The sequence below is a fragment of the Mirounga angustirostris genome, unplaced genomic scaffold, assembly GCF_029215605.1.
Source record: "Mirounga angustirostris isolate CCGP_5_RB_7025 unplaced genomic scaffold, mMirAng1.0.hap1 SCAF_10, whole genome shotgun sequence".
NCBI classification, from domain to species: Eukaryota; Metazoa; Chordata; class Mammalia; order Carnivora; family Phocidae; genus Mirounga; species Mirounga angustirostris.
Window position 1 is genome coordinate 35,239,363 of NW_026991718.1, and position 13,899 is coordinate 35,253,261.

General features: G+C 45.2%; 1 protein-coding gene across 5 annotated transcripts in view; it reads left to right on the top strand.

Annotated features, from left to right (window-relative positions):
* Window positions 1-13,899, top strand: part of LOC123851042 (uncharacterized) — a 62,832-nt gene that overhangs the window by 31,027 nt on the left and 17,906 nt on the right. For all 5 annotated transcript variants that reach the window (XM_064572189.1, XM_064572190.1, XM_064572188.1 and 2 more), the window contains 8 exons: window positions 3,082-3,173; window positions 4,186-4,300; window positions 6,680-6,808; window positions 8,726-8,842; window positions 8,938-9,056; window positions 9,263-9,364; window positions 10,752-10,878; window positions 12,901-13,102. In XM_064572189.1, coding sequence (XP_064428259.1) covers window positions 4,214-4,300; window positions 6,680-6,808; window positions 8,726-8,842; window positions 8,938-9,056; window positions 9,263-9,364; window positions 10,752-10,878; window positions 12,901-13,102 — 883 coding nt within the window. In that variant the 5' untranslated portion in view covers window positions 3,082-3,173; window positions 4,186-4,213. The remainder of the gene's footprint in view (window positions 1-3,081; window positions 3,174-4,185; window positions 4,301-6,679; window positions 6,809-8,725; window positions 8,843-8,937; window positions 9,057-9,262; window positions 9,365-10,751; window positions 10,879-12,900; window positions 13,103-13,899) is intronic.

The following is a 13,899-nucleotide window of genomic DNA, read 5'->3' on the forward strand; positions in this document are numbered from 1 at the left end:
ATATATTTTTTAAAGGCCTTCATATGATAATTCGTTGCTGTTCCAGTATAATCTTTTTGGGGCTTAATGGAACTTTCTTAAGATTAGTGTGCATGCACTTAAAAAAAAAAAAACCTCCTGTTGATGCTAGCCATTTTCTACCTAAAACAGATTCTAAGCATGTCCTGGGGAACTCTAGTGTTTCTCAGTGTTGGAGATGTTCAATGGAAAAATCATTGGTATTAATAGATTGCCCACTAAAATATTTTTTAAATATGTCAAAGAAAAATGTGTGGTAAGTGTTTAACACATTTATATGGTGCTGCTTAGTTTTTAAAAGATTTTTTTAAAAAAGATTTTATTTATTTATTTGACAGAGAGAGACACAGCCAGGGAGGGAACACAAGCAGGGGGAGTGGGAGAGGGAGACGCAGGCTTCCCGCGGAGGAAGGAGCCTGATGCGGGGCTCGATCCCAGGACCCGGGGATCATGACCTGAGCTGAAGGCAGACGCTTAATGACTGAGCCACCCAGGCGCCCAGTTTTTAAAAGATTTTACTTATTTATTTATTTATTATTTAGAGCATGAGCAGGGGGAGGCGCAGAGGGAGAGAGAGAGAACCTTAGGCAGACTCTGTGCTGAGCGCGGAGCCCAACGTGGGGCTCCACCCCATGACCCTGAGATCATGACCTGAGCTGAAATCAAGAATCAGATGCTAAACTGACTGAGCCACCCAGGCGCTCCTGGTGCTTCTTAGTTTTTAATAACCTGCCTTTAAGAATTGCTGTACAGCCCGGAGAAGGCACATGACTCAAGAGGGGACGGCTTCTTAGAGCAGTTCATTCATCTTTGAGATTGTTGTTCCATATCTATTTTTAATCAAAACATTTATCTTTCTTTCTGGGCAATTTTTAACAGCTTTATTGAACTATAATTGATATAAACTAAACTATACTTATTTAAAGTGTGCAGTTTGATGAGTCCTGGTACATGAATACACTCGTGATATTAATACCACAGTCAAGGTAATGAACATATCTGTCACCCCTACAAGTTTCCTCATGCCTGCTTGACGTCCACCCCTCTTTCCATCCCCTCCTCCCTGTGCCCAGGCAATTGATCTCATTTGTGCCACTGTAGATTAGCTTGCATATTCTATATACTCGTGTAGTAGGTACTCTTTTGGGCGGATAGGAGTTAGCTTCTTTCGCTCAGCAAAATTACTTTGAGATTCATCCATTTTGTTGTGTTTATCAGTAATTCATTCCTTTTTATTGTGGGGTAGTCTTTCATGGTATAGATATATCACCTTTTGTTTATCCGTTCACCTATTTGTGGACATTTTGGTTGTTTCTGGTTTTCAACTATTGAGGTGCTATGAATATTTGTATACAAGTACAACTTTGGAATGGTGTTCTAATGTAAGCCGCGTTCTTGGGTTGGATGTAAAGTCTTTGTGTAGACATATGTTTTCTTTCTCTTTGGTAAATACTTAGGAACAGAATTGCCAAGAAACTACCAAACTGTTTTCTGAAGTAAACGCACCTTTTTCCATTCCTACCAACAATGTGTGAGAATTCCAATTGCTTTACATCCTTGTCAACACTTGGTGTGGTCAGTCTTTAGTTTTAGCCATTATAGTCGATATGAAGTGGTATCTCACTCTGGTTTAAATATGTATTTCCCTAATGACTAATGATGTTGAGCATCTTCTTATGTGCTTATTTGCCATGCATACGTATATCTTCTTTAGTGAAATGTCTATTAAAAGACTTATCTTAGTAACTAATGTTTGTGTTTTTTAATGGAATATAACTTACTTTTTTAAAGTGTTGCAAAATGAAATAAATTGAGGAAACACAGTTCTGCTGTGTCTCCAGATACATACTTTTGTATATTAGTATAAAGTTTGGAATCTTTTGACCTCTCTGAATACCAGATGCATTTGCAAAATTGACTTGCTTGACCAATGATAAATTTCCAACCCAATTCCAACATGAAGATGTCCTGTGTTTTGAGGAGGTAACTCTGGTGATTGAATGGATAATCATGTTGTTTTCCTCCTCAAGTACATAGGAAGGTCTAAATAGCTAGTCTGTTTGTATGTGTGCTTATTTATACAGAATCAGAAGTGTGAGTCGTCACAAATGGGGCTCGGCTCTATGGTCGTGAGGAGATGTAAAGTCAAATCTCAAGCTGCCCCTTTGGCTGATGGATATTATTAATCATTTTAAGTTATATGAATGTTGGTGAGAAGTAGGAAAACATGATGCTCATGTACTATTTAGAGGCATATCAAAGGCGTAACTTTGGGGGAAACAATTTGGTAGTATCTATCAAAATAAAAAACACAAATACCTTTCATTCCCAAGTTCAACTCTATCCTACAAAAACATTCATATGGCACAAAGCTATGCATGTGTGTCTGTGTAATATATATTTTTAAAAACTCAATTTAACTGTGTTCAAAATAGAAAAAAAAAAAAGGGAGACACTACCTAAAGGAACAGGCATTTATTAAAAAGAATGGGGTAGGTGTATATATATTGTCATGAAAAAAATGTCCAGAATATATTGAGTGAGAAAAGTAACTTTGTATCGTATACAAAACAGTTTTATTATTTTAAAATTCTGTGTATGTATAGAGTGGGGTCATACCTTAAAAAGGAGTTAGCTTCAAAAGCCATCCAGAAAGACAGTAATTTATGTGTCAAAATTACCCTTGAAAAACACTCTAATCACCCATCAAGTACCCTAAATATAATTTTGTGTTTATATATTGGTATGTATATAGCCTATATATGTTAGTATAAATATGCCATTTAAGGACATGTATATATACTATTCAGTGCTTTCTTGTTTTCATTTCCTCCTCTGAGAGCCTATATTTGAATTCAAGGAAGTCAAGCATGCCTGTGTCTCAGCCCCACTGCAGGATTCCTGGTGCCCAGCTATGGATCTGGACACGTACATACAGTACTATAATGTTAATTACCTCTGGCAAGAGTGGGATGGGGGTGGGTTTCTTTTTGTACTTACATATGAAAAAGAGAAGTGTCCTTTCCTCTTCTGAATGATGTTCTCTCCTTCCTTTCTCCCAAGGAGGACCAGGACCTCCTCCTGGCAGCTGCCTATGTTTCTGATGCCCAGTACAACAGAAATGTTCCCTTTGAAACATCTCCTCGGGCCATCAGGTAATGAAAGTGTTAAACTGTCACATAGAGCAAACTGTCCTCTAGTACTTAATAGGCTTGAAGTTAAACCCAAACCGAAGACATTATCTCCGCAAACATTTTTGGGAAGTCTCTAGGGTATACACATAGATTTGGAGTAAATCCTAAAATCCAATGCTTTTTTTTTTAAGTTATAAGAGCATGGTGCCTCACACATAGGAAAGCATTCAATAAATACATTAAGGACGGGTAAATGAGTAAATGAGAACACCCAGAACAGGAGAGAGGGCATCCAAAGTAAAATATATATCATCTTTTCCTCTTAGACATGATTTGTCTTCTTAGAGTCTAAATGAAAAGCCTTGTTCTTTTTCTTTCTGTTGCCTTGTGATGTAGTCCATACATTTGTTCTTTTCGTAAGAATCCTGCCTTTTCTCTCTCACCCCGTAAACGTTGAACTAAGACCAAGAATTTGGCCCAAAATAAGGAAAAAACATTTCTTACCATCAGGGCTCAGTGCCAGTGCCTCCAAAAGCAATGAATGCCTCATTCCTGGAAGCTTCAAGCAGGTTGGGGGGACTGTCCCCGTCCATAGGAAGAGAACTGTGTGACTGCGAGATCTCTCTGAGTCTATCATGTCGACATGGGACGATGCACATTTTAAATTGTTTAGGCTACCCTGCCACATAATAATAGGTCACTTTAATTGAGGGTTTACTCTGTACTGGTCACTGTTTAAAGTCCTCTAAAAGTATTCTCTTATTATTGTCACAATCACCAGGAGGAAGGTATAATCATAGCCGGAGACTATTAAGAGACTGTGCTTTGAGATATGATAATATGTTGATTTTTTTCTGTTAGTGTTTTGTAATGCATGCTCAATTCAGTACTGTCCCTTGCTCCCTAGAATTGAAAGGAAATGTGGCCAGAGCCATACTTTCTATTTTATCTACCATGTCTTCTAGTGGGAAGTTCGAGTGCTGTTTAACTCCTGCTCCTTGTTTATAAACACCTTTATTCTTTTCGTCTTCAGACTTTACTATTTTTATAACCACTGGACAATGCAAGTAGCCATCTACTTCTTTATTTGTGTCGACCTTTCCCTCGCCCTGTTTGAAGAACCTGCGCTGTTTCCACTGCCTTTCTTGGTAAGGATTAAAAAGAAAATGGCTACCTAGACTTTGTCATTGATGAGCTGGGCCCCATTCCTCTTCCTTTTCCCCACCCAATTTCAATAAATATGAACATGGTTTTATTTTTATTGCTGGGGACTGGGAGAATTCTGCCTATTCCCTGAGCTGAAGCTTCACTCATAGGCATTTTCAATGGAGTAGAAGGTTTATTGTCTTCTGTGTACACAGGGATAAACTGGATAGACAAATGATATTTTCAAAGCATATCTATAAAATGGCAAGTAGACAATGTCATAATATGGTGGAATATGCAACTTTTACTTGCCACTTTTCCAGCTTTTTTCTTTCCTAAGTCACTAGAGTATTTATTGGTGCTTAGTAGCTGATCACATTTGATTTTGAGTAATACATCAAATTAACCAGCTATTCCAGATCAGTCTAAGCAATAAATTGATGATCTATTCATGTTAATTCCCAACTTGATGCTGCTCCTGCAGAGAGTAGGAGTACTCCTCTGAGAGTAGGTATAACAGAGACTGGATGACTTGCAAGGCCCAGAGTATTTACTGTCTGGTCCTTTAACAGATAAAAGTTCGTTGACCCCTAGCTTTAAAGAACAGGCTTTTATTACCTCCCATGATTCTGTGGGTAATGGGGCCCAGCTGGGCAGATTTTCTGTTCCTGTGTCATGAGCTAGGGTAGTGGGTATCTGGAAGCTCTGTCAATCTCTGGAGGCTGGCAGGTGCTGCTGGCCATCAGCTGGGAGCTTGCCTGGCTGGAGCTGTGGACCAGAGGGCCCTTCTCTTTTACACGGCTGCTGCATGGGGTTTAGGCTCCTCCCAGTGGGGGAGGGGGAGATCCAGGAAGGAGCATCCTCGTGTACGGGCACCATCAAGCTTCCGCTTGATGACACTTGCTGATGTCCTGTTGGCCAAAGCCCATCAGGTGCTGGAGCCCTGGAGTCAACAGGGGAGGACACCGCACAAGGGCTAAAAACTGGAATCATGGTTCATCGGGGGCCATCAAAGTGATGGTATAACACACTTCCATATGATGGAGATGCCACAATTAATGGAGTCTCTGGATAGAAAACTTGTAGCCCAGGGACTATCAAAACAAACACACAGTTGGACGAAGCAGAGCTGTGCATTCACAGACCCAGACAGTCAGTCCCTCCCTAGCAAGACGCCATGAGCCTTCCCTGGGGTTGTCTCCTCAACCCCTTGCCTCTCTTCCCGAGTCCTCCCCCTTCCGGGTGTTAGTGGTCACGTACAGCTTCGGGTTGGCTGCCTGGGTTCCGAGTGCTCCTTCAGCCAGCATCGGTACCTCCAATCTCTAGAATCCAGTGTGTCATGCTGGGCCTTTGGCCCAGAGGCAGCATTACCGAGCACATCTTACTTTGAACAGGGGTGTCCTGGAATCGCCCCAGGCCGTTTGGTATGCCTGGTCTTGACAGTGAGTCTCTAGAACCCTTCCAGGGTGAACAGGCTGAGGGCTAGAAGGTTTGCAAGGGGCTGCAGCCCGTGTCCGTGCCCAGGACCCATGAAGGCTGGGGGGGGGGGGGAAGGAAGACTGTATCACCTGCTGCTTTCAGGGCCCAGAGCCAGCCCCTGCCTTCCCATCCTTTAGGGAATCCATTCCTCCAGCCCTTACCCCAGACCTTTCTGTCTTCCTAGCCTACACCAGGTTGCCCTGTCCCCAACTCTTCCTGCTCTGCCATCCTCCTCTTCCCATGATGGAGACAGGTGCCCTTGTTAGGGAGGACTTACTGCCTCAGGGCAGTCACAGGAAAGCTTGGGCTACGTCACAGGCTGCTGAGCTAGCTGCCTGTAGGGAGTTCGGAACTGGGGTCCTGTCACCTATGGAGGACACGGTCAGGACGTGGCATTGGGGCTCAGTGGCTCCATTCTTTCCTCTGACCAGCCACGATAGGCAGAGGGCTGGAGTGGCAGGGATGGCTAAGGAATGACCCGCATTCAAAACAGATCTCTGGGGAGTTACCCTACTATCAGGGAAACTGAACGTCTAGATGCCTATTTTAAATATGAACATGAGAATTGGAGAGCACAGAAGACGCCTATGTCTATCATCCTTGCCCTCCCCTTTCTGGGGAAATGCTTCTGGGTCCCCTGCCTGCTGATTCAGCCCCTCCCAGGAAGCCCTGCCTGGTAGGTCATGGGATTCATGGCTCCAGGACAGGTTTCCTTTTAAGAGGAAGAAACCATCCCCACCAGCAAAGAATTTGGCTGCAACCAGCAGTGAAATGAAGGGACATCACTAATTCTCAGAGGGTGCCATCAAGGGAGCTTGGGGGGTGCAGCGGTTACAAGAGGGCTAAAGCTGAGTCTCCAAATGGCCAGGGGGCTGTGTTTAGTCTTTGTTTTCTGCGTGCAGGCTACCTCGATAGCAGAAGTACTCTGTCTGACTGCATTCTTCGGGAGACTTGTACATTTTGCGAAAGTCACTCCTCAGATGGTTTTCTGGAAGGATATGAAAAACATCTGCATCATGGTAACCATAGTGGTGAGTGCTCATTACAGTGCCCTGAAGACTTTGTGGTCAAAGGCAGGAACTATGAAGCGAAAAGACAGCATAGATTTGACTTGGTTAAAGCAACAGTGACAGACTTCGGCACAGCAAACCCCATCAGCAATGCGAATCCCGATTGAACGGCAAATAAGGCAAAATATGAGAGTGTGAATGCTGTATTTTAACATAGCGAAAGCACTTCCAAATTAAAAGGAAAAAAAAGACAGAAACTCCACTAGTGCTGAAAATAGGTGAAGGCATCTCATAGAAGAAAAAATAAATAATGGTCGATATGAAAAAATGTGTAATTTCACTAATTAAGAAATATATATTAAAACAACTATAAAATACCATGTGTTTGCCTTTGAAACAGTGTTAGCAAGATTGAGAGAAAAAAGAACCTCTTATACCCTACTGAAGGGACAAATAAGCTTTCTGGAAGGCTGTGTGGCCATTCCTTTCAAAAAGCCTTGCACCTTGGAGTTCCATTCCTGGGAATTTATCTTTAGGGAAGAAGGATGTGTTCAAAGATTTAGCCACAAGATTGGTCATGGCTGAACTGTTTGTAATACTGAAAAATTGCAAACAACTCGATTTCCTGACAGTAGATATGTATTATATAAAATGTGGCGCACCTACTCAGCCCTTTGAAATAGTGTTAAAGCAACGTATGTGTCTATTACTAAGGGGAGGTGCTTATTATTCATTAAGTCAAAAGAACAAGATACAATAGAGCTGGATCTCAACTTTGTTGAAAAGAAAAAGGAAAGAATGTGTATAACATTCACAGAGAAATCTGGGAGGGTATATGCTAAGCAGTTATGCCCAGAGGGGCAGGGTATGTATTCTGAAACACGGCTGTAATGTCCAGAGAGGCCCCTTCAGTGATTAGGTAAAGGTACTTTATAGTTAGCGTAACGGTGCGGCAGCCAGCAGGCCTGAACCAGGGTTCTTCCCGATTAGTCCAAGGCTCAGTCTGCATGCCTCTAGGCCAGAGCTGCCATGATCACTGGTAGGTAGGGGTCCCCATGCTGTAGCCCATACCGGTTTCCCTTCTTTTGTCTGTGGCCAGCTGCTTGGTAGCAGTTTCTATGGGTGTCAAGGCAAACAGAATGGGATGAAACCCACCCTCTTTGCCCCTCCACTCCCCTAGCTGTTTATTTGTGGGTGGTGCCTTAGGTCCCAACACCCAGTTCCTAATCCTCTTAGTCAAGATTCTCTCTTCTCCCTTGCAGCAGGCCTCCCCAAAGCCCCTCAGGATGCCTCTCGCCCTGTTTCCATTCTCCCCACTTGGACTATTGCAGTAGTCTCTGATGTGACCACGCATTGTTGTCTCTTTGTTGCATGACATTCTGTTCCCACAACGTGGTCCAGGCCCTGGTCACCCCTTTTGGGAACTGCCACGGTCACCTCAACCTCAGATCCCCACCCAATACGTGCATTTTAGATGCTGCCGCTGGGTGAATCCTCCAGAAGCACATCTCCCATCACTTCCCTCCCTTACTCAAAAATGTCTATGAGCTCCACAGACTATCCAGTGCCCCCAGTCCTGCAAACATGTTTCATGGGGCCCTCTTCACCCTAGCTGGCTCGAGCTGCCTCCTGCCCTGCACACCTACCGCCCCCTCCTCCTCAACCTGACGTGGCTCATTTGCCTGGAAGGCCCATGGTCTCTTCTCGCCTTGCTCGAAACATTTGTTTTGACCTCCCTTCATGCATCTGCTGAGCCCTCAGGATATGGAGACTATCTCTCTGTACTTTTCTTATTTTTAGAAATATTTATTAAAATTCTTAAGGCACACTAAATCCGGGAAGGGTCCCTGGGACCACAGGCTTGGGTTCCACGCTGTCACTTCCTTGTGTGTCCTCTAGCAGGGTGACACTGACAGTTTTGTCCCATGTCTCTCACAGCTGACCTTGATTGATTTGATTATCTATGGTTCCCTGGAAGCTGTTAATATCCACAGCGTTCGATGGTCAAGGGCCTTAAGGCCAGTCTTCCTAATTAACTTCCCTGAAAGTCGTCAGGTAAGGATATACCTTCGGATAACGCAAGGGCTTGGTTTTTGTTTGCAGAAAATGAGCCGATTTCTTGGAAATGAAATGAAATTTTGTCTTCACAGATCCGAAGAACTTTCAGAAGCATCCGGAACACTCTGCCCGATATCCTCTACGTCTTCCTCTTGTTCATGTTCAGTGTGCTGATATTCTCCCTTATGGCCTTGAAGCTTTTTGGGGATCGGTGAGCACCCTGTTCTGGCAGTTTCTGCCTGTGAATTCTCCCCTGTTTGGGTTCAGCCCGTTGCTGGCAGAATCTGTCACCGGATGCCATCTTCCTCATTCAGACACTCCAGGAGTGCTTTTGAAAGGGGGGAAAAAGTGTATCAGAAATCACAGCTTTATTTATGGGTATGAGTTTCTCACTTTGTGTTTTTGGTTCCTCTTTAGGGGTCTTCAAACAGTGGAAGGCTTGCCCTACTTCACAAATATCCTGGAGATAGCGTTTGAACTCTACGTGCTGGTCACTACCGCGAACAGCCCTGATGTCATGTACGTTCATCTCTGCTCATGTTCACGGACACCTGTTACCATGACAGAATTCACTTTGTTAAAGGCGCTACCTCCTGACACCAGCAGGGCTGAGAGAGGAGAAGTAGTGATTTTCTGCTTATTCATATTCATCGTCAACATTTTTGAAGAATGTAAAATGTTTACATTAATGATAGCCTACCCTCTCTCACTATTTAAAACTAAATTTAGGTGTTTTTTTTTTTTTTTTTTAAACTGAAAGCAACAGGAGACATCTCTTGAGATACAACTCTTAAATATTGGAGCCTACTTTGTATTCCAGGACTTTTTTGAGTCTTGAATCTAAACACTAAGCCATCTCTATAAAGGAATCATGGCTTGTTCTCCTCAACTTTGATGTGCTTTTCTGGTTAAATGAAACAGGAAAGAAATGTAAAGATGAGTAGTCGTTGCCTTCCCCCTCAAAATGCCAATTCTCCACACGTGGACTTTACTTAGGAAGAAAACATGATTTTTTTTTTTTTCTAATGTCCTTCGTATTATGGATTAACCTTGTTTGTGGAAGTGAAATAATCAAACAGTGCTACACTGAGTAGACATCTCTTGGGGTCCAGGGTGTGGATGGGGTTCTAACTGCAAATGTCAATCCCAACTCAGGCCATACAGTGCGTCCGGGCGGGGGCAGGCTTTCTGTCATCTAGGTCTGTGTGTGATCATCACATTGACTTGTTCTGGGTTGTTGCTCACTCTTGGGCCTGGCTTGGACACAATGCGGGCGAGGTGCAGTTCTGGCCCTCCTTGTGTTCTCTTGCATCTTTCCCTCAGACCCTGGGCCGCTGACCATGCTCCCAACCTCCCGTCCTGTATGAAATCCAATTTCCATTAAATGTGGAGTGAGCACACATCCTGATGTATGCCTCTCGCCCTGGTGCCATTGTTCACGGTGCCCCTTTCCTTCTCATTGTCCTAGAGTGGCTAGAAATCATCTGCCCCCCCACCTAGCAAGGCAGTCTGGTGTCCCTGAAGAGCCTTGAGTATAAGCCCAAGCCACTCTTGGATTCCTTCTGTGGTTCTGGGCAAGTCGGTCTCCTTTTTAGGCTTCGATTGTCTCATTGTGAAGGGAGGGGCTGGGATTAGGGGATCCCCAAGGTCCTAGTTGCCGCCTGTATAGAGCACTAAGAAATCCAGAAGGCAAGTTGGGAGCCAGCTGTTTAGCGTTAGGGGTGACGGCGGCTCTGCGGCCCCACGACCTGGCACCGCACCATGTGAGGGACAGTTAGAGTGAGAGGAGGTTTTGCTGTGCCTCGTGCACGTGGATTGTCCATGTGGGATGGCACCCGAGACCAGCCTTTTATGCACTGGGGACCTAGGCTATGAGAAACCATGCCACATAATTCTTTCCTTCCAGGATGCCTGCCTATAACGTCAATTGGTGGTATTCTCTGTACTTCATAACCTACATCATCATCAATACCTACATCTTCATGTCCGTCTTTCTGGCCGTGGTCTACAACAATTATAGGAAACACTTAAAGGTACCGTGCATGAGCGGAAGGCGGGTGGGAGCAGGGGGCTGGGCATCTGCGCTGGATCCACTGGCAGGGAGGCTGGCAAACGCATTTGCTCAGTATTTGTTTTTTTTTTTTTTTTTAAGATTTTATTTATTTATTTGAGAGAGAGAGAATGAGAGACAGAGAGCATGAGAGGGAGGAGGGTCAGAGGGAGAAGCAGACTCCCTGCCAAACAGGGCGCCCGATGCGGGACTCGATGCGGGACTCGATCCCGGGACTCCAGGATCATGACCTGAGCCGAAGGCAGTCGCTTAACCAACTGAGCCACCCAGGCGTCCCTGCATTTGCTCAGTATTTGAAGGTGTCCTTTTTCTTGTTGCTTTGGCCGATCTGAAGACTCATGTGGTATCTTGCTCTGTTCCGCTAGGTGGGGCAGTTCTTTACTGGTCTTTGCGATGGTCTAACAGTGTCTGGACATCGTGGGCAGCGGCAGGCCCTTGCTTAGCTCCGTGCTCTTAAGGCATGAAATTGTTCATGGTTCCTTGAAACGTTTTGTGTAAGAATGGGATTTGGGGATATTCTCCAAGCTCCCAACTCCTTTTCCCCTCTCCCGCAGAAGCAGAAACTCCTTAAAGCCAACAGTTTCTGCCCCGGTACCTGCCTGTTTGATTTATGTCTGGAGAATTCCTGGAGGTGTTGGGTGGGCAGAGGCTTCTGAGTACTTGAGGTGGAGGCTGTTTTATTTCCAGCCCAGAATCCACCGGGATACTTCAGCCATGTCACCTGCTTCCCCTGCCCCCCACTGCACACATCTCTGCTTGGTTGTTTTCTCATCTTGTGAAACTAGGTGCACAGAGAGGCTTTTCATCAAAGGATGATTTTTCCTTAAGGGAAGACATTGCCTTTTGGTTCTCGATCCTTTTGGTTCTGTTCTGAATTTTTCATTGCATAGGATGGTGCCACCAGGGAACAAGAAGAAAGTCAGGGAGAACTTCAATGTTTGCGGCTAAGGAGCAGCAGGTGGTGGGGCTGAGTCTGAGATTTGGCCCAAATGGCCTTTGCAGGTGCCTGGCCTGTCCCGGTCCTGAGGAGTCTATGCGCTATGGGGACTTGAGCTGCCCCTGCCCCAGAGGCCAGGCCTCCAGAGACCCTCCTACTCCACCTTCCTCCCTCTGGGTGGAAAGAGGCTGCCCCAGAGAGTCTGGTATGCCTCTCCTCTTTGTCGCTGCTGGATAGAACTATTGCTCTACCTCTCCTAACCCCAAGGAAGTGTTTCTTTGGGTAATCCTCTGCAACAGGGATCAGTCAGCAAGCCTCTGAAATGTGTTTTAGGTGCCCAGCACCAGTCCAAGTGCTGAGCAGTCAAAGACAATTAAGACACAGCCCACACCCCTTAAACATTTACAGTCTAGCTATATAATCAATTAAGTGATGATGTTATTGGGTAACGGGCTTACAGGGAGCAGGAAGAGTGGGCATCAGGTGACTGTAACCCGGGGAGGCCTGTCCAGCCTACTGTCCTCTGGATGATTCCCTGTGCTTGGGCCAGATGGTAGCTCCAGGCAGGCCCAGCTGTCCTTCCTGCCCTGGACCTCTTCCTTCCGGACCACTTCTAGCCTAGTTTCACTTCCCCGACTTTTCTCCTCCTCCCCTTCTCTTTCTTGCTTGACTTAATGGTAGCTCTGTCTTCTCCCTTTCTGGGGTCTCCTTGTGTCTCAGCAGTACACCCGATTTCCTTCCTTTCTGGAATCTCCCTTCCTCCTGGGCAGAGTGGAGTTGGGACCAGTCTGCCTCCTGCTGTTCTGTTTCTCACCACACAGATTATCCTTCACGGGCTCCCTCCTGTAAACTTGGTAAGATGAGTTTCGTTTGTGTAGACGGGTTGGCTACGTGTACCTGCGGCCGGGGAGGGATTACATACCTTGCTTGATAATAGACCCTTCGGTGCCTTCTCTTTGGCTCGTCAATTACCTTGACACGTTTAGGGGAAGGAAACAAGGCTTTCTTGAATCTTTCTCTTAAAAACCACAATTCTGTTTTTTAAAGAACGAGATTCGCAAACTGGCGTACCTGAAACGTCACAAAATGATAGAGGCTTTCAACATTCTGAAGGTCAAGGCGGGCACAGAGTTTGTGGTGACGGAGGCCCGGTGGAAGCGGCTGGCCAGGATCGTGATGCCACGCATCAGCAGTCCCCACCTGGAGCTCCTTTTGAGGGTCTCCGACGAGGGACAGAAGGGCCACGTGGGTAAGAAGCCTTGGCCTCTGCCATTCCTCTTCGCTGTGCATTCAAAAGTGGATGGCTCCCAACAGCGATTCGTAAAACAGCAGTATTGGTTTTTTTTTTTTAATTTTCTTAAATTTGCAAATAAAAATGTATGTGCACCCTTCCTGCTGGCAACAGCCCAGTGCAGTTCGGGTCCTCACGCTGTGTTCTGACAGGGCTGTCCCCGTGTGAGTTGTCAACGTGTAAGGAGCCATCCAAAAGCCCTTACCTTGTCACAGTCATTCCACTGCTGACCCTGCTTTAGGGACGTCATCTAAAATTGGAAGAGAGCTGTGGAAATGAACGTTTACGTCACATTCAGTATTTGAAAGCAAAAAGTTGAAAGTAACATAAAATTCAGGTCCTGGTGGTTGGTAGCTATTACGAATAGCACTTCGTATCCGGGACACACGTACCAGGCGTGAGCCACTGTCGTGAGTGCTTTCCGCGCGCGGTGTGTATGCGATCGCTGAGGTGGGGCTGTTTGTCATCCTCATTTGTCAATATGGAAACCGAGACTGGAAGAGGTTAAGTAGTTTGCCCAGGCCACGCAGCTGCAAAGTGGTCGAGGCCGTCTGACTCCAAGGCTTGTGCTTTTTCTCACTGTGCTAAACCACCCCAGATTCTGATAGTCACGTGATGGGAAATTGTGGTGACCTTAAGAATGACTGTAAAGATGATATGTCAATATGGAAAGATGTGAGGTGGCCAAAATATATCCCAAACTGTAGAACACCCTCAGTTCATCTGTTTCCAGAAGAGTCTAGATGGGAACATAC